The following is a 22,844-nucleotide window of genomic DNA, read 5'->3' as shown; positions in this document are numbered from 1 at the left end:
CTGCAATTAGGCCCTGCGACACTGGTGTCACGGTAGTCTTATTGAGTGGGACACGGGTGTCCCACTAGGCTTACTCAGTGGGACAAACATTGTCCCACCAGTACCCAACAGCAAAAGCGGTTACTGAAATATATATAGAAAATAAGATGTCTACAATCAGTTTTTTATTACACTAATTAGTAACAATTTGTAGAACACATTCACTATCAAAGAATTACACATGTCTGATTTATTATAATTGCATATGATTTGTTGCAAAGCACTTAATGGATGCTGGCACATTTTACAGATAATTTTTGTTCTTGTTTCATTGTTGTTGCTGGAACACAAAACACACCTCCTTCTTGTAGATCCTTCTTCGGGGAGGTGTAGCCCTACATTCTACATAACTCTTGCTCTCTTAGAAGGGCACCTAGTTGAGGATTTTCACTGTACCTTGGCAGTCTTTTGTCCCTTGGCAATCATCTGCTCTGCTAAGTTGACTAGAAAACGTTTTAGTGGCACTGTCTTATGTTGAATTTCCTTTTGTAAAATCCAGGCCTTTACAGCATTAGTTAGCAACAGTTTGTAGAACACTTTCTTCCACCATTTATCAGATTTTTTGTCTAAATCATACTGTGTACTCATCTGATCAGCCAAGTCCACACCACCCTTATACTCGTTATAAATTTTCAGTGCCACTGGACATTCTACAACCAATTTAGATCCATCTTTTGCTTTTCTATTCACTGTACATACATCACTGGAATGACAGTTACTGACCAACATTACTTCTTTGGTGTCCTGCCATTTACACCACAACGTATCAGACGAATTGCAAAGGAACTCACATTCCCCTCCGAGCAAGTTTCTTTGTTGACTTTGGCACATTTTTCCTGTTAGCCATACATGTACCAACAGCTGCATACAGCAAGGTATCCATCAAACATATTGATGTAAAAAAATCTATCAAATGACAACATTATATTAGTGTCTCTAATTGTTTTTTAGAGCTGCAGATCACACACTCACCCAATGTGCCATCCAGATTATTTGCATCCTTTCCACAGTATATGTTGAAGTCATAGGTGTAGCCTGTTACAGAATCACGCCTCATCCATATCTTTATCCCATGCTTCACTGGCTTCATAGGAAGGTATTGTTTCCAGGCTGCCCTTCCTTTGAACTTTACCATAGACTCGTCAATGCTTTGTGCTGTACTTTCCGACCTCGCTTTCTGAAAAGTGTTTTTCAGACAAGCGACTACTGGCTATAGGTATTAAAGCTTACCAGCTGTGTCTGGTTTCTGAGGGAAGTTGAAGTACAGTTTAGAAAGTAACACTTTACACCTATCTCTGGAAATTGCTCTTTTTATAGCAACATTTCTCATTGAAGTATTGTGTGACCAGTAGTCCAAAAATGAGGGCACTTATTGTAACACATTACAAGCATAACACCAAGAACCAACTTAATTTCTCAAGGATCTGTGCTCTGAACTGTGGTTTTCTTTATCATTTTTAGTCTCTGATTCGTACACTGAGAGAGAAATACAAAAAGACTGGGAGGAAATATTTTCTCAAAGACGTCTGGTTCTGAAGCACTCCTATCCAATTTTGCTAATACTACTGGAATTACCATGTTTGGCATAGTCTTTCGAGGTCTGAACATTGCCTCTAACTTTGACCACAACACTACATTGTTAGTTGAACCTCCGATGTACGAAACCTCATTGTTGTCTTGGTCACCGTCATTAGAATCACTCGTGTTAGAAGCACTGCTATCATGTGATTTAGAACTGCAAGAGAAGTCAGGATCATCAATACAGTCATCATTGTCTTCATCAAGCCACTGCAAGATACGTTTATCCATATCGGAAACCATCCTTGATTCAGTCCTGTGTCAGTGTTTCTGAAATAATAAAGAATATAAAAACTATTAGAGTGTATTTCTTTATATTGAGAACTGTGGAACAATGATGTCCCAAGAAAAAGAACTACAGGGACATATACATCCCAAGTCGCAAAAACACTATTTCTCCCCCCCCCCCCCTCCCCCCCCCCCCACACACACACGATAAACTTTCACAATCATGCGAATTATAAATCAATACAACATAAAAGGGTGTAGATAATACTTATATATGACACTCACGTTTTCTTACTCTATTTCCATTATTTTCTTCAAGAAACGATGCAAATATCACCACGAACATGTGATTTATTCACAACTATGCTGCCAACAGTCCAGACACAAGGAGGGAAGTTAAAAAGACTGTAATGTGCAAATTCATTGTTAAATTGGGAAGCCTTTATCCCAAGTCTACTTGGAACTTCTTGTGGGACATATATGTCCCATTAGGTTCGAAATGGTTAGTGATGACAGCACCACAAAAGTAGAGATGCTATACACAGTTTTCCAAAAGTCCTTCACTAAAGAAGATGCAATAATTATTCCAGAATTCAAAGCAAGAACAGCTACCAACATTAATAATATGCACTGCTTATTGAAGTAAACTACTTAATAAAGGCAAGTCTTCTGGTCCAGATTATACACCAGTTAGATTACTTTCATAGTATGCTCCATATTTAGCAATATTATACAAGTGCTTGCTTGACAAAAGAATGATATCTAAAGACTGGGATGTTGCACAGGTCTCACCAATAATCAGGAAATGAAATAGAAGTAATCTACTGAATTACAGATCAACCTTGTTGACAGATTTTTTTAACATACTCTATGTTTGAACATTATGAAACATATTGAGAACGAAGTCTTTTGCGACCGCACTGATATGCAAAACATTCTTGTTTTTCTTGCTGTGTCAGCTCAGGATAAAATCTTGACCTTTCAACGATAGCCCTCCATCATCATCGTCAGGAGCAACTGACTGTCTTCACTGTTGCTGTGGTGGCCTTATATAGCCCATGGATGGCTTGTGTGATTGGTTGGCAATTATGTACTGCTGTCACAGACAGTGTCGATGTCTAGAGTGGTGGTGCCTCGGCTGCTTCTCTGCATCAAGTGCTCGTTTCCATGCAATTCTCAGATAATATCCGCTATCACGGTTAAAGTTCTTTTTGCTCATTCTTATTTTGACAGCCTCCTTAATAACAGACTCCCAGTATGTGGAGGCTTAGGACAAAATTGTTGTATCATCAAACAGTATTTTATGTTTGTTAGTGGGGCTGTGCACCACTATTGCTGATTTCTCTAGTTCTCTATTTTTAATATGCCATTGGTGTTCTTCACAGCGGTCGGAAACGGCACAAATGGTCCAACCTACATAATTGCTTCCACACTCACAGGGGATATTATAAATTCCAGGGACCCTGAGGCTGAGACTGACCTTAACAGGGCATATGAGCTCCTTAGTTTTCTTAAGAGGATGAAAAATCAGTCTTATACCCCATCTACCCAGAACTCTTCTTATTTTACTGGATAGAGAACCACAGGAAGAACCACAGTCGATGTTTCATCCTGTGAGTGTGCAGCATTTTCACGTTTCCTTTTCTTGGAGAATGCTGCCTTTATATCACATGCTCCATAGCCATTCTTTTGGAACACATACTTCAGATGGTTAATTTCAGACTTCAAGTGATCCTCATCAGTTTTCCCTCTAAATAGTAACGTGTTCAAAACAGCTTTCTTCTTAGCAGGATGATGGAAACTCTGTGCATTAAGAATTAAATTGGTATCCATTGGCTTGTGGTTCATAGAGTGGCTGAGACACTCGTCTGCCTGTCATTGTACTAAAACGTCTTTAAGAGTGGCAACCTTCCTTCCTTCTCCATCTTAACAATGAACCAAATGTTGGGATGTATGCTGTTCATGTATTCCATGAACTGTTAGAGAGCTTCTGTGCAGTGTGGCCAGACCATAAATGTTTCATCAACATAACAATAAAATAAGGATGGACAGAAGGAAGCTGAATTTAATGAATTTTCCTCAAAATCCTCCATAAAAAAGTTAGGCATTGATGGAGACAACAGAAAGCCAATTGCCATACCATCCGTAATTTCATAAAATTTACTGCCATACAGCCTCACTAACAAACATAAAATACTGTTTGATGAAACAAAAATTTTGTCCCTTGCCTCCACATATTGGGATTCTGTTATTAAGGACGCTGTCAAAATAAGAATGACCAAGAAGAACTTAAACCATGGTAGTGGATGTTATCTGAGCAGTGCATGGAAACGAGTGTTTGAAGCAGAGAAGCAGCATAGACATTCCTTGCTGTTTTTATGTTCCCACGGAAGTGGTGGCACCATCAGTGCAGACATTGACAGCATCTGTGACAGCAGTACGTAATCGATGACCAATCAAAAGCCAACCAATCAGAAGCTGTTCATGGGCTATATATTGCCACCACAGCAGAAGTGAAGACGGTCAGTTGCTCCTGACGATGACGATGGAAGCTTTCATCAGAAGCTCGAGATTTTATCCCGAATTGATGCGGCAAGAAAACTGAGATTTACACATGAAACATCTTGTAGAAAATTATCTGTTAACACTTAACCAGCACATATTCAGAAAATATTCTTGTGGACACAACTGGCTCTTTGATTCCATGAAATGAGTGAATGCTATCGACAGGAATCCGAAGCTGATCCAGTATTTCTAGATTTTCAGAAGACTTCTGATACTGTTCGTAACAAGCTACTTCCAATAAAACTATTTGCCTACAGAGTAATTTCTCGTCTATGTGACAATATTCATGATCTTCTGTCAGAAACATAACAGTTCAAAGTAGTTGATCGAAAATCATAGAATAAAACAGGAGTGATATGTGGTGTTCCTTAAAGAAGTGTTATAGATCTGCTGCTTTTCTTAATATATTTAAATGATTTAGGAGACAATCTCAGCAGCCCTCTTATATTATTTGCAGATGATGCTGTAATTTACCATCTAGTAAAGTCATCAGAAGATAAAGACAAATTGTAAAATGCTTTAAAAGACATCTGCATGATGTGAAAACGGGCAACTGATGTTGAACAATAAGAACTGTGGAGTCCTCCAAATGAGTACTTAAAAAAATCCATTAACTTTTGATTACATGATGAACGATAAAATTTTAAAGGTTGCTGATACACCTAAATATCTAGGGATGCCAATTATGAAAAACTTAAACTGGAACTTGCTCTCATAAGATGATATGGTGGAGGAGAAGCAAACAAAGACTGTGTTTTATTGACAGAACACTAGGAAGATGGAACAGATCTAATTGACTGCCTAAACTATGCTTGCCCATTCTCTTCTGTAGAATTGCTGGGAAATACAGGATCTTTACCAGATAAGATTGCTGAAGACACTGAAAAAATACATAGAAAGGCAGCTCATTTTGTGTAACTGTAAAATGAAGTAGAGAATGTCACAGTTATGATAGATTTATTGAGGTGGCAGTCCTTAAAACACAGGCAGTAAGATCTCTTCATGAAATTGTAATATCCAATTTTCTCCTGAATGCAAAAATATTTTGTTTACTGCCCCTACATAAGGTGAAATGACTGCTGTTATAAAAACATGAGACATTATGGCTTGCTTGCACAGAAAGATTCAGGTGTTCATTTTTCCCAAATGCCCTTGAAGAGTGGAAGAAAGTTGTTCACTGCCAAACTCCAGAATGTGAACTGCAGAGCGGTCATGTAGATGTGGCTAATTAGGGCAATTTAGAAAAGAACAGTATGTCACACTTATGATCTCACAACTCGTGGGTGCTGAAATTTCATCTCCTGAAGGTAGTTAAAATTCTAATGGTTAACATGGAATTTAAACGAAGCCCACAATTTTCATCATTGACCGCAGAACTGATCATGGCCCTATGACTCTGAGTCGAGTGGGAGGACTGAACCAGAGACTTCGAAGATTCTGTGACAAGCTAGGCTGCAACTTCGTGGACTTGCGTCATAGGGTTGAGATTGTAGAGTTCCCCTAAATGGGTCTGATGTGCGCTACTCACCAGAGGCTGCTACTCAGCTAGCCAACTGTGAGTGGATTACACACAAGGTTTTTTTTTAGATTAGGTTGCTCTCTATCTAATCCAGATAGTAGCTATAGGAGACGCAGAGGTGTTTGTAAGATCAAAACAAATACTTCTTGCAGGTGAGAGTATAAAAATCCTGATGGTTAATTGCTGAAATATCCACAACAAACTGCAAGAATTTAAAAAGCTCCTGAAAAGCAGTGACACTCAGATAGTACTAGGTACAGAAGCAGGTTTAAACTTGAAGTTAATAGCAATGAGATTTTTGGGGAAGTGTATATCGAAAGGATAGGCAAATGGGAAATGGAGGTGGTGTGTTTGTCACAGTAGACAAGAAACTCAAATTCGCTGAGATAGAAACTGAAGCTGCATTTTAGATTGTTTGAGCAAGATCAGGGCTGGACATAAAATGATAATTGGCTTCTTTTATCAGCTTCCAGACTCATCTTCTGACTTAAGAGGAAACATCAGTTCACTTGCACATAACTTCCCCAATCATACTGTAATCATCGGTGGAGACTTTAATCGTCCAACAATCAATTGGGAAAATTACAGTGTTCTTAATGGTGGACATGATAAGACATCCTGTGAAACATTACTAAATGACTCTTCTGAAAACTACATAAATTAGATAATTCAGAACGGGAAGCGACTGCCACAGTTGACAATGCCATGCTGGGATGGGTATGGCAAGAATTTGATTACTGTATTAACATTTTCCAGGTCACTCATGGTTCGCGTATTGAATGTTTGTGAAAAAAACTTCGAGTTTCTCTTCAAAATGCAATATGTATGACATTTGTACAATGTTTAGTTCTTGTGCAATAAATAATTGAAAGTGTTCCCGAGCTTTATGTACACCCTGTATATTGCATCTGATGGCAACAAATAGACTTGACCTCTTTGAGGATGTCCACATCAAAACATATCAGTAACCATGATGTGGTTGTAACAACAATGATTACTAAAGTGCAAAGGACAACTAAAACATGCAGAAAGATATAGTGTCCAGCAAATTAGATACAAAATCAGTAGTGTTATATCTCAGTGAGGAACTTTCAGCAAAGTACAGGAGTATGTAAAGGAACTACAGCTTATGATTAAGAGAATAACTGCCCATGTACTGGATAGATTTTTACTGAGTAGAACAGTTTGTAACAGGAGGGATCTGCCACAGTATACAGTCACTGTAAAGAAATTCCTAAAGAAACAAAGATTGCTGCATGATAGGTGTACAACAAAGCATAGGACAATAGATAGATGTTGAATGAAATGCATTTAGCTATCAAGAGAGTAATGCATGAAGATTTCAGTGTCTACCATAGCAGAATATTATCAGACAATCTTCCACAAAACACACAGAAATTCTGGCCATATTTAAAGGCTGTTAGTGACACCAAACTTTGTGTACAGTCTTTAGCAAATTAGATAGGAACTGAAATTGAGTGCAGCAAAGCAAAAGCAGAAATGCATAACTCCATTTTCAAATGTTCCTTTACAAAGGGAAACCCAGGAGAATTGTCTCAATTTAATCTTCATACCACTGAAAAGAAGAGCGAAATAAATATTATTGTCAATGGTGTTGAGAAACAGCTGAGATTGTTAAAACTGAACAGAGCTCCAGTGCCCAACGTGATGCGTACCAGATACAATACTGAATTTTTGGCTGAGTCAGCCCCTTTTGGAACTGTAATCTATCATAGACCCCCTTGAACAAAAAACCATGCCCAGTTCTTCGAAAAGAGCCTAGTTCACACCTTTCTACAAGAAGGGTTGTAGAAATGATCCACAGAACTACTGTCCAGTATCTTTGACATCAGTTTGTTGTAAAATCTTAGAACATATTCTGAGTTCAAACATAAAGAGGTATCTCAAAGATGCCAACCATGATGGATTCCGAAAACATCAATCATGTGAAACCTAACTCATGCTTTTCTGATGTGACATACTGAAAGCTTTGGATCAAGGCAGGCAGATAGATGCAGTATTTCTTGATTTCCAAAAAGCATTTGACTCAATATCACACCTACACTTATTGTCAAAAATATGATCATAGGGTGTATCAAATGAAATTTGTGACTGGATTGATGACTTTGTAGTAGGGAGGTCACAGCAACTTATCTTGGATGGAGAGTCATCGTCTGATGTAGAAGTAACTTCAGGTGTGTCGAGACCCTTGCTGTTTATGTTCTATGTTAATGACCTTGCAGACAATATTAATAGTAATAACAGGCTTTTGCAGATGATGCAATTATCTGTAATGAAGTACTATCCAAAAGAAGCTGCTTAAATATTCAGCCAGATCTTGATAAGATTTCAAAGTGGTGCAAAGATTTGCAACTTGCTTTAAATGTTCAAAAATGTAAAATTGTACACTTCATAAAATGAAAAAACATGGTATCCTATGACTATAATATCAGCGAGTCACCATTGGAATAGGCCAACTCAAACAAATACTGGGCGTAACAGTTTGTAGGAATATGAAGTGGAATGATCTCACAGGCTCAGTCATAGGTAAAGCAGGTGGTAAGACATCAGTTTATGGGTAATCAGTCTTTGAAGGAGATCACTAACAAATCACTCATATGACTGGTTCTAGAATATTGCTCATATGTTTGGGACACATACCAAATAGGACAACAGGAGATATTGAATGTATACAGAGAAGGGCAATGTGAATGGCTACCGGTTTGTTTGATCTGTTGGATGCTGTCACAAAGATACTGAACTAATAGTATCTTTGAAGGTAGACAAACTATCCTGAGAAAATCTACTAACAAAGTTTCAAGCAGCAGTTTCAAATTATAACTAGGAATAAACTACAACCTCCTACGTATCACTTGCCTAAGGATCAAAGATAAGCTTTGAATAATTACAGTATATGCACAGAGGCATTCAGACAATCATTCTTTTCTTGCTCCTTATGTGAATGGAATGGGAAGAAACCATGTAGTTGGCACTATGAGGCATACCCTCTGCCATTCACTTCATAGTGGTTTGCAGAGTATAGATGTAGGCGCAGATGTAAGTAATACTCAGTTCTTCTGCCTTTGCCTTCCTACACCAACGTGCTAAACTAAGCAGTGTGATGTATTGACCAGGTATCTTTCCTAAGGGTCATCACACACATTTTGCCTGATGTATCAGCATATCTCTGACATTTCATTTTAGCTGTGTATAGATGATGTCAAACCAATGAAATATTACTGATCATGTGTTTTTTGGGTGACCAACATCAAATGAAAAAGTTAGTTTGCATATCTTTACTAATATAATGGTTTTTAAGTGGAATTTTCTGTGTGCCTTTCACAGAGTAGTCACAGATTAAACTAGTGAGGTATTAGGTTTTAACAGTGTGTATTAAAAGTCACTATAAACATGGGGAATAACCAGTTCTCCAACAGGATGAGAAGCAATTTTCACATAGCTATAGCTAACATACAGTGCAATGATGACCAGCAAATGAGATGTTAATGTTTTCACAAAACAGCTGGAAAGTGAGAATGTACTGTGCTATGTTAGCTCTTTGTGGCCACATGACTTGCTCTTCATCAATTTATGACCTCAACAAACAATGAAGATCAATAAACATTTGTTCACTATTATTTTCCTTCCTCAACTTGCTTTGTCTTGTTGACCGGTGAGTACTGCACTGTGTACATGCTATTGCCGTGCAGCAGTGCTACATCTACATCTACATCTACATGTACATGATTACTCTGCAATTCACATTTAAGTGCTTGGCAAAGGGTTCATTGAACGACAATCATACTATCTCCCTACCATTTCACTCCCGAACAGCACGCAGGAAAAACGAATACTTAAACCTTTATGTTCGAGCTCTGATTTCTCTTATTTTATGTTGATGATCATTCCTACCTATGTAGGTCGGGCTCAACAAAATATTTTCGCATTTGGAAGAGAAAGTTGGTGACTAAAATTTCGGAAACAGATCTCGCCGTGACGAAAAATGTCTTTGCTTTAATGACTTCCATCCCATCTCGCGTATCATATCTGCCACACTCTCTTCCCTATTACGTGATAATACAAAACGAGCTGCCCTTTTTTTGCACCCTTTCGATGTCCTCCGTCAATCCCACCTGGTAAGGATCCCACACCGCGCAGCAATATTCTAACAGAGGACAAACGAGTGTAGTGTAAGCTGTCTCTTTAGTGGACTTTTTGCATCTTCTAAGTGTCCTGCCAATGAAATGCAACCTTTAGCTCACCTTCCCCACAATATTATCTATGTGGCCTTTCCAACTCAGATTGTTCGTAATTCTTACACCCAGGTACTTAGCTGAATTGACAGCCTTGAGAATTGTACTATTAATCGAGTAATCGAATTCCAACGGATTTCTTTTGGATCTCATGTGGACCACCTCACACTTTTTGTTATTTAGCGTCAACTGCCACCTGCCACACCATACAGCAATCTTTTCTAAATCGCTTTGCAACTGATACTGGTCTTCGGATTACCTTACTAGATGGTAAATTACAGCATCATCTGCGAACAACCTAAGAGAATTGCTCAGATTGTCACCTAGGTCATTTATATTGATCAGGAACAGCAGTGGTCCCAGGACGCTTCCCTGGGGAACACCTGATATCACTTAAGTTTTACTCGATGATTTGCCGTCTATTACTACGAACTGCGACGTTCCTGACAGGAAATCACAAATCCAGTTGCACAACTGAGACGATACCTCTTAGGCCCGCAGCTTGATTAGAAGTTGCTTGTGAGGAATGGTGTCAAAAGCTTTCCGGAAATCTAGAAATACGGAATCAACTTGAGATCCCCTGTCGATAGCGGCCATTACTTCGTGCAAATAAAGAGCTAGCTGTGTTGCACAAGAATGATGTTTTCTGAAATCATGCTGATTACGTATTAATAGATCGTTCCCTTCGAGGTGATTCATAATGTTTGAATACAGTATATGCTCCAAAACCGTATTGCAAACCGACGTCAATGATATAGGTCTGTAGTTCGATGGATTACTCCTACTACCCATCTTAGACACTGGTGCGACCTGCGCAATTTTCCAATCTGTAGGTACAGATCTATCGGTGAGCGAGCGGTTGTATATGATTGCTAAGTAGGGTGCTATTGTATCAGCATAATCTGAAAGGAACCTAATCGGTATACAATCTGGACCTGAAGACTTGCCCGTACCAAGCGATTTGAGTTGCTTCACAATCCCTAAGGTATCTACTTCTAAGAAACTCATGTTAGCCACTGTTCGTGTTTCAAATTCTGAAATATTCCATTTGTCTTCCCTGGGGGAGGAATTTCGGAAAACTGCGTTCAATAACTCCGCTTTAGCGGCACAGTCATCGGTAACAGTACCATCGCCACTGCGCAGCGAAGGTATTGAGTGCGTCTTGCTGCTTGTGTACTTTACCTACGACCAGAATTTCTTTGCATTTTCTACCAGATTTCGAGACTGTTCCGTTGTGAAATCTATTAAAGGCATCTTGCATTGAAGTCCGTGCCAAATTTCGCGGGCTTTTTAGGTTGCCTCTGCAACAGCGTTCGGACCTGTTTTGTGTTCCAATTTGACGTATGAATCTCTCAATTGCTGTTGCTACTATATCTTTGATTTTGAGTCATATCTCGTCTACATTTGCATAGTCAGTTCAGAAGGAATGGAGATTGTCTCTTAGGAAGGCTTCTAGTGACACTTTATCCGCTTTTTTACATAAAATTATTTTGCGTTTGTGTCTGGTGGATTTGTTAGAAATGGTATTGAGCCTAGCCACAACGACCTTGTGATCACTAATCCCTGTATCAGTCATGATGCTCTTTATTAGCTCTGGATTGTTTGTGGCTAAGAGGTCAAGTGTGTTTTCGCAACCATTTACAATTCGCATGGATTTGTGGACTAACTGCTCGAAATAATTTTCGGAGAAAGCATTTAGGACAATCTCGGAAGATGTTTCCTGCCTACCACCGGTTTTGAACAAGTATTTTTGCCAGCTTATCGAGGGAGGGTTTGCTAGTTGGGTGGTGCTGGACCATACTGTAGAATAAAATACTGCACAAAACTAATTTGGGACCAGTATGCGCAAACAGCCACGCAAAATACCAGTTCGGAAAATTTGTTGTTTGTAACAAGAAACAAACTGACATTTTCTGTCAGTGGTGAGCTTTACAAGCAATATATAATGAGCAGTATTTGATGTGTTGTTTCCATCTTGCTAAAACGGAATATCTGTGAAAAACCAAAGTGCGTCAAGTTATTGTCCCCTAAAACTATTCTCTCCCAAGCATAGATATTAGTTTTTGGATTATAACTTTATTTTATGCTAGTATTTTACAGTATTCTTTCTTAGTTGTAGGTCTGAGATTCTGTTCAGGTATTCACCCATCAGATGTGAGTTTTGAGCGTAACATTCCTAATGTGAAACATCTTGTTCGCTGTTTCTAAAACTAAAGCTATATGAAACTTAGTTGCTTCTATGCTTTATTCTGAGTTGAAATGTATTGTACAGATGAATCCCTTGATTTTGAAACTACATAGAAGCCCAATATATTGAATTTGTTAGGAGGCATGCTTTACCCCTGAGTTATATCGTGACCACTGAATATCAAGAGCGAGCTACGGCATGACAAACAGTGCATGGAAAGTTTGGGAGAGCACTTAATGCAATGTTACCTGTACAATGTATAGTACAGTATTTAAATTTAAAGAACATTAGAGCAAAATATTTAACAACCTTACAAAATATAGCAATTAGATAAACTCCACTCAAACGAGATTATCGATACCATGATACAGTGGCTGAATTAAGGTCGTCATGTTTTTAGGCAAAACAGATTTTTCCGTTTTCTGACCACAAGTCACAGCAGGTGGGTGAGATGAACAGTGATAAAAAATTAGCAGAGCTTCTTTCATGTTAAATGTCACAGGTGCTTTCTCACTGATGGAACAAACTCTTCTTGAAACCACTGTATTAAGATGTCGCATGTCATCCAAGCGTTTCTTGAATGTAAGTGAACTGCATTGAAAAGTCATGGTTCACATGCATGGACTCAAGTTTTTTCTTTTGCCTATGCAAAGGGGCTTCAGCTTATGGCTACCTGATTTATTTGCGGTATAGGGAAGGGTAATTCTGTTAGTATTCATTTTGAAACCCAACTTATTTCCTGAAATTTGTACATAAAGACTTCTAGTTGGAAGCACAATAAGGAGTTTTCTAATGATAATTTTACTCTTGACAATTATTTAAATTTTTATCTGCCATTACTTCATGTAAAATTTCAGGAAACTGTTAAGAAGATTCACCATTGCTTCTACGCTTTTTTGGCTAATTCCATGGTGATATTTCCACCTAGAGAACCATCTGTTGGAAGCATTGTCATCATATTTGCCATGTAAATCAAAGTTCAGTTTTGCAGCTTGAGCTTTAATAATTGGCCTGAAAAGTGATACAGCTTAAGTTTGTTTTATTGAAAAAAATCTAGAAGTACATTTGTAATATGATTGGGTTTATATCTCATTTTTAGTGTTATCATTCTTCTCATTTTGAATGACCAACAACTCTACGACACTTTTCTTCCTATCCAAGGTCACCATCTTTTCCTTGTTCTGTCCATTCCCACATCAGTTTGAAATTTGTTTACAAAAGTTTTAAGTTTATATATATATATATATATATATATATATATATATATATATATATATATATATAATGATGATGTAAATAAAATAGAAAGAAACTTCCACATGGGAAAAATATATTAAAAACAAAGATTCCAAGACTTACCAAGCGGGAAAGCGCCGGCAGACAGGCACATGAACAAAACACACAAACACACACACAGAATTACGAGCTTTCGCAACTGGCAGTTGCTTCGTCAGGAAAGAGGGAAGGAGAGGGAAAAATGAAAGGATGTGGGTTTTAAGGGAGAGGGTAAGGAGTCATTCCAATCCCGGGAGCGGAAAGACTTCCCTTAGGGGAAAAAAAGGACAGGTGTACACTCGCACACACACACACACACACACACACACACACACACACACACACACACACACACACACACACACATCCGCACATACACAGACACAAGCATATATATATATATATAAAACAGAAAGAAACTTCCACATGGGAAAATATATTAATTTATTATATATATATATATATATATATATATATATATATATATATATATATATGCAGGTGTGTGTGTGTGTGTGTGTGTGTGTGTGTGCGCGAGTGTACACCTGCCCTTTTTTTCCCCTAAGGGAAGTCTTTCCGCTCCCGGGATTGGAATGACTCCTTACCCTCTCCCTTAAAACCCACATCCTTTCGTCTTTCCCTCTCCTTCCTGAAGAAGCAACCATCGGTTGCGAAAGCTAGCAATTCTGTGTGTGTGTTTGTGTGTCTTGTTCATGTGCCTGTCTGCCGGCGGTTTCCCGCTTGGTAAGTCTTCGAATCTTTGTTTTTATTATATATATATATCATCCCCTGATTGTTCCTTCAGTTACACCAAATTGACATGCTAAACTTGCTTTTGTATTGCCCTCTCCACAACTGCATAACCTCTCACGTGAAATGCTTTCAATTTTGTTCACACCATTACAGGTGTACAGAAATGTGGATTCTGAATGAATAAAGCTTGATGCAACTTATTGTTGTACTAATTTCAATTAGTGTCGAGCTTTTTTAGTCACTTTGTTGATTGCATCAAACTATTAACTTTGAGATGTGTATTCAGTTTTCTGTTGAGTGACAGTCGTGATATAATGATAACAACACAAACTTAAGATTGTTTAATTACTCCTGTCCCTTTCGGTTATTGCTTTCAGAGCTTGAAGGTTGCCGAGGTAAATGCTACTACAGGAAGACTACATGCAGACTGCAATAGGATTTTTACACTGCATTATATCTGAACCTGCAATATATCGTGCTTTTACTGTGGTAGTTTAGATACAGTTATGTTGTTTAGTTGAAAATAGTTACAGAATTTAAAATAGCTATGTAGGATTATTTTCATGTTTTTTCCCTAGTCTGTTATAGTCATTCTAGAAAATACTATTTACATAAATTTATTGATGGTGTCAGTTATTCCAAACAAGTGTATTGAAATAATGTAATTGGATAGATAAAACGAAATCGACTCACCAAGCGGCAGCAGGAAAATGTGCGTAAAAGGAGGTTATACTCATGCAAGCTTTTGGAGCCTGTGGATCCTTCTTCTGGCAGAAAGGTTGAAGGGGAAGAAAGAGAGACGAAGGAAAAGGACTGGAGAGGTTTAACAAAACTGCAGGGAAGGAAAGACTGATTGTTGGGGACTGCGCCAGAGGAGATTTGAAACACTGAGAGCTTAAAGGTGGATGACAAGGTAATATGCAAGACAGAGATTACTGGTAAAACATAGTTTGTGTGTTAACAAGAGTGAAAGGCTAAGTACATTGTATGTAACGGAGGTGGAAGGGGAACAGCGAAAAAAAGACAGGTCAGAAAATGAAAGATGTAGAAAACTAAAATGTAGTGAAGAAAGGAGTAGTTACCGTGAAGAAATGCTGAGATGGAAGAAATTAATGTAAATTAAGGCCTCGTGGGTGGCAACTGCTGAGGACGTGTTGTTGTACTAGTTCCCACGTGTGAAGTTCTGAGAAACTTGTATTAGGGGAAGAATCTAGATGGCACGTGTGGTGAAACAGGCACTGAAGTCATGTTGTAGAACATGCTCTGCAACAGGATATTGTGTGTTGCCTGTATACACCCTCTGTCTGTGGCCATTCATCCTAATTGATAACTTGGTGGTAGTCATGCCAATGTAAAAGGCCAAACACTGTTTGCATAACAGCTGATACATGACACATTGTTTCCTAAAATCATGCGCTGAAATCAGTTCCATTCTGTGTGAGATTTTGCCCACCATACCTAGAATAGCTTTTCATCACCCTCCCAATCTCTGCAACATCCTTGACAGTCCCTATGTTCCTTCTGCACCCATCTCCCTATACTATGGTAGCCCTGTGACTGCCCCTGCTGCAAGACTTGCCCTATGCACCTCACTACCACCACCTATACCAGCCCTGTAACTGGCAAAACATATACTATCAAAGTTAGATCCACCTGTGAGACAACACATTTCAGCCTGTTACATCATCTTGGCTAACACCAAGTTACCAGTGAAGATTAATGGGCATAGGCAGAAGGTGTATACGAGCAACACACAATATCCTCTTGCAGAGCATGTTCTACTACATGACAGTCATACCTCAGTGCCTCTTTTGTCATATGCACCATCTGGATTCTTCTCCCAAACACCAGTTTCTCAGGTGGCATATGACATGTGTTTCTCAGAACTAGCACTACAACATGTCCTTGGTTCACGATACCCACCTGGCCTTAATTTATGTTAATTTCTTCCATCTCAGCATTTTTTCACAGTAACTACTCCTTGCTTCACTCCATTTTAGTTTTCTACATCTTTCATTTTCTGACCTGTCTATTTTTCCTGTCCCCCTCCCAACTCTGTTACATAAAATGTACTCACCTTTTCACTCTTATTAACTTGTGCACAATGTCTTAGCAGTAATCTCCATCTTGCATATTTCTCTGTAATCCATCTTTAAGCTCTCAGGTTTTCAAATCTCGTCCAATGCAGTCCCCAACAGTCAGTCATTCCTTCGTATCCCGTCTGGTAAGTCTCCCCTGGCCTGCAGTTTAGTCTTTTTCCTTCACCCCCTTCAACCCTTCTGCCAGAAGAAGGGGTCACTGTCTTCGAAAGCTTGCATAAGTGTAACCTTCTTTTATGTGTGTTCTCCTGCCATCGCTTAGCGAGTAGATTTTTTTTATCTATCCAATTACAGTATATTGTTAAAAATTGATTATTTACATTGTTACATTAGAGAACTGTGTTGCCTCAGTATCCTGTATAACTTGTATTTTGTGTTAACATTCCTCCCTTTTTATCATCACTTACAGTATGTGTTAATACCTTTTACGTGTTTTTGTGACAGTGCCTCAAACACGTGGAATCAAAACTGCGAGAACTCTACCTTCGAAGTCAGGCAGTGGCTGAAATGCTGCTCTCTGTAGACTTCTGTGATGTGGCAACGCTGACATCAGCTCTAGGATTAGAAGCAAATGACATTCCACTACTTTTGGCTGTTGCTTCAACACACAGCCCACAAGTCACACAACGTTACGGTGTTAGCTTTAGGTGATGAATTAGTTAAGAAATTTTCTAGGAACTTTCATATGCAGCTCTAAGTGTGGTGGTAGAAGTATTACAAGAAACAATCAGGTCATGTGTCCTATCTGCATAAACTGGTGTTTTGCAAGAGATTTTGCACACAGCATGACAAAATTTTTGTACTTCGATAAAATGAGACAGACAGACTCATGTGAAACTGACATGGTAACAGTTTTTTTTGTTTTTGTGGAAAGCTTAAATGCATTCCAGTTCCATCCTCACCCAGGTGATAAATTTATAAAACAAAGCCCTTAATTCATTAAAAATGTAAATGTCTTTTGTGTATTAGTGTTCACAAGGCACTTCTTAAGAGAGAAGCAGAGACCTGAACAGTATTCTTAGTTGTGAAATATATAACCCTACTTACTAGCACAAGAAATAATGAATTCAAATTACACTTTTATATGTAATTAAAAACTGAGTAGGATACCAGATCAATGTTGTGTTTCAGGGTTGTGATATATTCCACTTAGACAAGGAGACTATAGACCTCCAACGAAAAGAAAATTGAAAAATGTTGTTAAAATGTTTGTAAATAATTTGTCTAAAATTGTGTAGAACTTTGTTTTGTGTAAATAATTCATTTGAATGTGTTCATACAAAGGGAACTTTTTCCAGGTATTGTACTTAGAATCAATGTCTACAATTTGACTGTTTCCTAAAATGGAAACTGAAGTTACCGAGGATTCAAGCTTATGTTCCTGTTAATGATAAGTTTGCAGTAGTGCTCCCTGTCTTTTTAGACTGTATTGAATACTTCACTGAAATTTTGTTATTTCACTTACCTGTTACCAGATAATGATTTCAAAATCATTGAAATGAGAACCTGTACCTGCTTAAAGGGTATTCTAAAGCATTCACACTTTTATTTTCGTGCTTCAGATTAAAGTTTGTAAAAACACACATTATATCCACATTTCAGCAACTTCCAAAAACAGTATATTAATTCATATCATGCTCACTGTTTACAGGAACTTTCAAACCAACACTGCCATTTGTGCAAGCCCTTATCCCCCATTTTTCTGTGATTTTCTGGTTACTGAAGTCCCTTTATATTACTGAGGTATTTTGTACCACGCAATGCTCGTTGTATTTGTTTGTTTGTTTATTTATTTATTTATTTTTATTTATTTATTTAATTATTTATTAGTTATTTATTGAATTATTTTCTCTATGTACTGTCCTAATAAACAAGAAACTTATTTTCTTATGTAGCATATGCATCATAAGTCATCCATAGGGAAGTTTCACTTTACGTTAAATTTACACCTATATGTGCAAGTAAAAGTAATTTTTTTTATTATTTAATGGGAAATAGCATTGCACAAAATTCACATTCTAAGTAACTCATTAGTACATCATATTGAGAGAAAGGCATCTTCTTTAGGCCCTGTCAATTATATAGTCCCTGTTTGAGTACAGTATCATTACTGTGAGCTGTGTTTGTAATGTATATTAAATAATAGTGCAAGATATATCACTTGATCTTACATTCCAACATTAAAAATGTATCTTGACATATGATGTTCTTTTTAAACCAATCACTTGAAATAATCATTAATAAATGCACAGTTACCCATTGTTACATCATTATTTATAAGTTTTCTGCAACCATTTTCATGTAGTGCTAGAATGAACCTTCATTCATTTCTGTATTTAGAATAGTAATATAGTCATGTAAAAGAATTTACATTTAGCAGAGAGACAACAAGAAGGCAAGGCAGTTCTAAGCAGTTTTCAAATAACATGCTCTATAAATTGATAAAACTTATCATACGTGATTGTCTTCGCCTGTTAGATATTTTGAAAAAAGAAAGCATATTTGTACCATCAGTTGTAAATTTTACATTTATTCTCTACTGGTTTCTGTTATTACAACCATATTCACACAATGTACCGTTTTTCTCCTGTGAATATGGTCATAATTAACTGAAACCAGTAGAGAATAAAAATACAAATATAGAGCTGATGCTTTTTTCAAAATGATGTATATTAACCACAATATAAAATAGCAATGATATCAGAGTGGCAACATGGTTTGTATTGTGTTAAGTTTCAGCAACACTAAGATTTTTGTTTAAGGGAATAATATAAGAAGGAAGCCAAATAATGAAATCAGGGGATGTGGACAAGCCAAACACAAATATGAAAAATACAGTGAATCTTAAAATTATGAAATGCAATTTAATATAGAAATTTTAAGTCACATTCTTGCAGTGTTCCTTTGGAAAAAGAAAAGCTAATGTCTTTATATACTCATTGACTACAAGTCAAAATATGATATGTTATATAAAATCTGGACCGTACAATATAATTTACTGAGGAATATTTTAGGTTGTTCAGAATTTCTGCTTCTAAGGCAAAGCAATTGAAATTTTTAAGTTTGCAGGTTCTGACTAGTTTACATGTATAAAAATATTCTTTACAACTTGTAAGCATAGGCAGCTGCATCTCTACAGTTAGCATACCACTTCATATTTTTCTACCTGTAGAGACAGTTGCCAATTTTTGTGCTTGATTGAAATTTCGGCAGCAACTGAGTCAATATTTGTACTGATTACATCATAGTACTAAGTCATATGTAAAAATACTTAAGTTATAAACATAATTAGCACACCAGACAAACAATTACTCACTCCTATGAGACATCATGCAGATTAGATTAGATTTAATTTCATTCCAATTGATCCATAATGAGGAGGTACTCCAGGATGCAGAACACGTCAGAAGACAACAATACATGACAAATATTTACAACTAAAACAAATAAGCTAATATACCATTCCACAGGTCCCAAGTGGAATGATCCCCATTTTTTTAATGAACACTATATGAAAGAGTCATTTTACAAATACTGATGCACTTAAAATAAAACAGTTTTATTTATTTATAAGGTAATAAACATGTAAAACAACAATTATAATACTTATTTACAATGAACACATTACTGCACTGAAACTGCACAGAAGTGTATAGAAAGAAACTTCCACATGGGAAAAATATATTAAAAACAAAGATTCCAAGACTTACCAAGCGGGAAAGCGCCGGCAGACAGGCACATGAACAAAACACACAAACACACACACAGAATTACGAGCTTTCGCAACTGGCAGTTGCTTCGTCAGGAAAGAGGGAAGGAGAGGGAAAAATGAAAGGATGTGGGTTTTAAGGGAGAGGGTAAGGAGTCATTCCAATCCCGGGAGCGGAAAGACTTCCCTTAGGGGAAAAAAAGGACAGGTGTACACTCGCGCACACACACACACATGTCCATCCGCACATACACAGACACAAGCAGACATATTTAAAGGCCTTTAAATATGTCTGCTTGTGTCTGTGTATGTGCGGATGGATATGTGTGTGTGTGTGTGCGAGTGTACATCTGTCCTTTTTTTCCCCCAAGGGAAGTCTTTCCGCTCCTGGGATTGGAATGACTCCTTACCCTCTCCCTTAAAACCCACATCCTTTCGTCTTTCCCTCTCCTTCCTGAAGAAGCAACCATCGGTTGCGAAAGCTAGCAATTCTGTGTGTGTGTTTGTGTGTTTTGTTCATGTGCCTGTCTGCCGGCGCTTTCCCGCTTGGTAAGTCTTGGAATCTTTGTTTTCAGTCCTGAGACTGGTTTGATGCAGCTCTCCATGCTACTCTATCCTGTGCAAGCTGCTTCATCTCCCAGTACCTACTGCAACCTACATCGTTCTGAATCTGCTTAGTGTATTCATCTCTTGGTCTCCCTCTACGATTTTTACCCTCCACGCTGACCTCCAATGCTAAATTTGTGATCCCTTGATGCCTCAAAACATGTCCTACCAACCGATCCCTTCTTCTAGTCAAGTTGTGCCACAAACTTCTCTTCTCCCCAATCCTATTCAATACCTCCTCATTAGTTACGTGATCTACCCATCTAATCTTCAGCATTCTTCTGTAGCACCACATTTCGAAAGCTTCTATTCTCTTCTTGTTCAAACTAGTTATCGTCCATGTTTCACTTCCATACATGGCTACATTCCAAACAAATACTTTCATAAACGACTTCCTGATACATAAATCTATATTCGATGTTAACAAATTTCTCTTCTTGAGAAACGCTTTCCTTGCCATTGCCAGTCTACATTTTATATCCTCTCTACTTCGACCATCATCAGTTATTTTACTTCCTAAATAGCAAAACTCCTTTACTACTTTAAGTGTCTCATTTCCTAATCTAATTCCCTCAGCATCACCCGATTTAATTTGAGTACATTCCATTATCCTCGTTTTGCTTTTGTTAATGTTCATCTTATATCCTCTTTTCAAGACACTGTCCATTCCGTTCAACTGCTCTTCCAAGTCCTTTGCCGTCTCTGACAGAATTACAATGTCATCGGCGAACCTCAAAGTTTTTATTTCTCCTCCATGAATTTTAATACCTACAACAAATTTTTCTTTTGTTTCCTTTACTGCTTGCTCAATATACAGATTGAATAACATCGGGGAGAGGCTACAACCCTGTCTCACTCCTTTCCCAACCACTGCTTCCCTTTCATGCCCCTCGACTCTTTATTACTGCCATCTGGTTTCTGTACAAATTATAAATAGCCTTTCGCTCCCTGTATTTTACCCCTTCCACCTTTAGAATTTGAAAAAGAGTATTCCAGTCAACATTGTCAAAAGCTTTCTCTAAGTCTACAAATGCTAGAAACGTAGGTTTGCCTTTTCTTAATCTTTCTTCTAAGATAAGTCGTAAGGTCAGTATTGCCTCACGTGTTCCAACATTTCGACGGAATCCAAACTGATCCTCCCCGAGGTCCGCATCTACCAGTTTTTCCATTCGTCTGTAAAAGAATTCGCATTAGTATTTTGCAGCTGTGACTTATTAAACTGATAGTTCGGTAATTTTCACATCTGTCAGCACCTGCTTTCTTTGGGATTGTAATTATTATATTCTTCTTGAAGTCTGAGGGTATTTCGCCTGTCTCACACATCTTGCTCACCAGATGGTAGAGTTTTGTGAGGACTGGCTCTCCCAAGGCTGTCAGTAGTTCTAATGGAATGTTGTCTACTCCCGGGGCCTTGTTTCGACTCAGGTCTTTCAGTGCTCTGTCAAACTCTTCACGCAGTATCTTACCTCCCATTTTGTCTTCATCTACATCCTCTTCCATTTCCATAATATTGTCCTCAAGTACATCACCCTTGTATAAACATTCTATATACTCATTCCACCTTTCTGCCTTCCCTTCTTTGCTTAGAACTGGGTTGCCATCTGAGCTCTTGATATTCATACACGTGGTTCTCTTCTCTCCAAAGGTCTCTTTAATTTTCCTGTAGGCAGTATCTATCTTACCCCTAGAGAGATAATCTTCTACATCCTTACATTTGTCCTCTAGCCATCCCTGTTTAGCCATTTTGCACTTCCTGTCGATCTCATTTCTCAGACGTTTGTATTCCTTTTTGCCTGCTTCATTTACTGCATTTTTATATTTTCTCCTTTCATCAATTAAATTCAATATTTCTTCTGTTACCCAAGGATTTCTAGCAGCCCTCGTCTTTTTACCTACTTTATCCTCTGCTGCCTTCACTACTTCATCCCTCAGAGCTACACATTCTTCTTCAACTGTGTTTCTTTCCCCCATTGCTGCCAATTGTTCCCTTATGCTCTCCTTGAAACTCTGTACAACCTCTGGTTCTTTCAGC

General features: G+C 37.9%; 1 protein-coding gene across 1 annotated transcript in view; it reads left to right on the top strand.

The window, feature by feature from the left end:
• LOC126284777 (folliculin-interacting protein 1) overlaps positions 1-18,762 on the top strand; it is a 51,193-nt gene extending 32,431 nt beyond the window's left edge. Inside the window, exon 12 of the mRNA XM_049983938.1 lies at positions 16,942-18,762. Within this exon, the coding sequence (XP_049839895.1) occupies positions 16,942-17,148 (207 nt within the window). The 3' untranslated portion in view covers positions 17,149-18,762. The remainder of the gene's footprint in view (positions 1-16,941) is intronic.
• The last annotated feature ends 4,082 nt before the right edge of the window (positions 18,763-22,844 follow it).

Source organism: Schistocerca gregaria, chromosome 8 (genome assembly GCF_023897955.1).
Source record: "Schistocerca gregaria isolate iqSchGreg1 chromosome 8, iqSchGreg1.2, whole genome shotgun sequence".
Classification (NCBI taxonomy): domain Eukaryota; kingdom Metazoa; phylum Arthropoda; class Insecta; order Orthoptera; family Acrididae; genus Schistocerca; species Schistocerca gregaria.
Note: the sequence above shows the minus strand (reverse complement) of the source record. Positions and strands in the feature narration are given on the sequence as shown.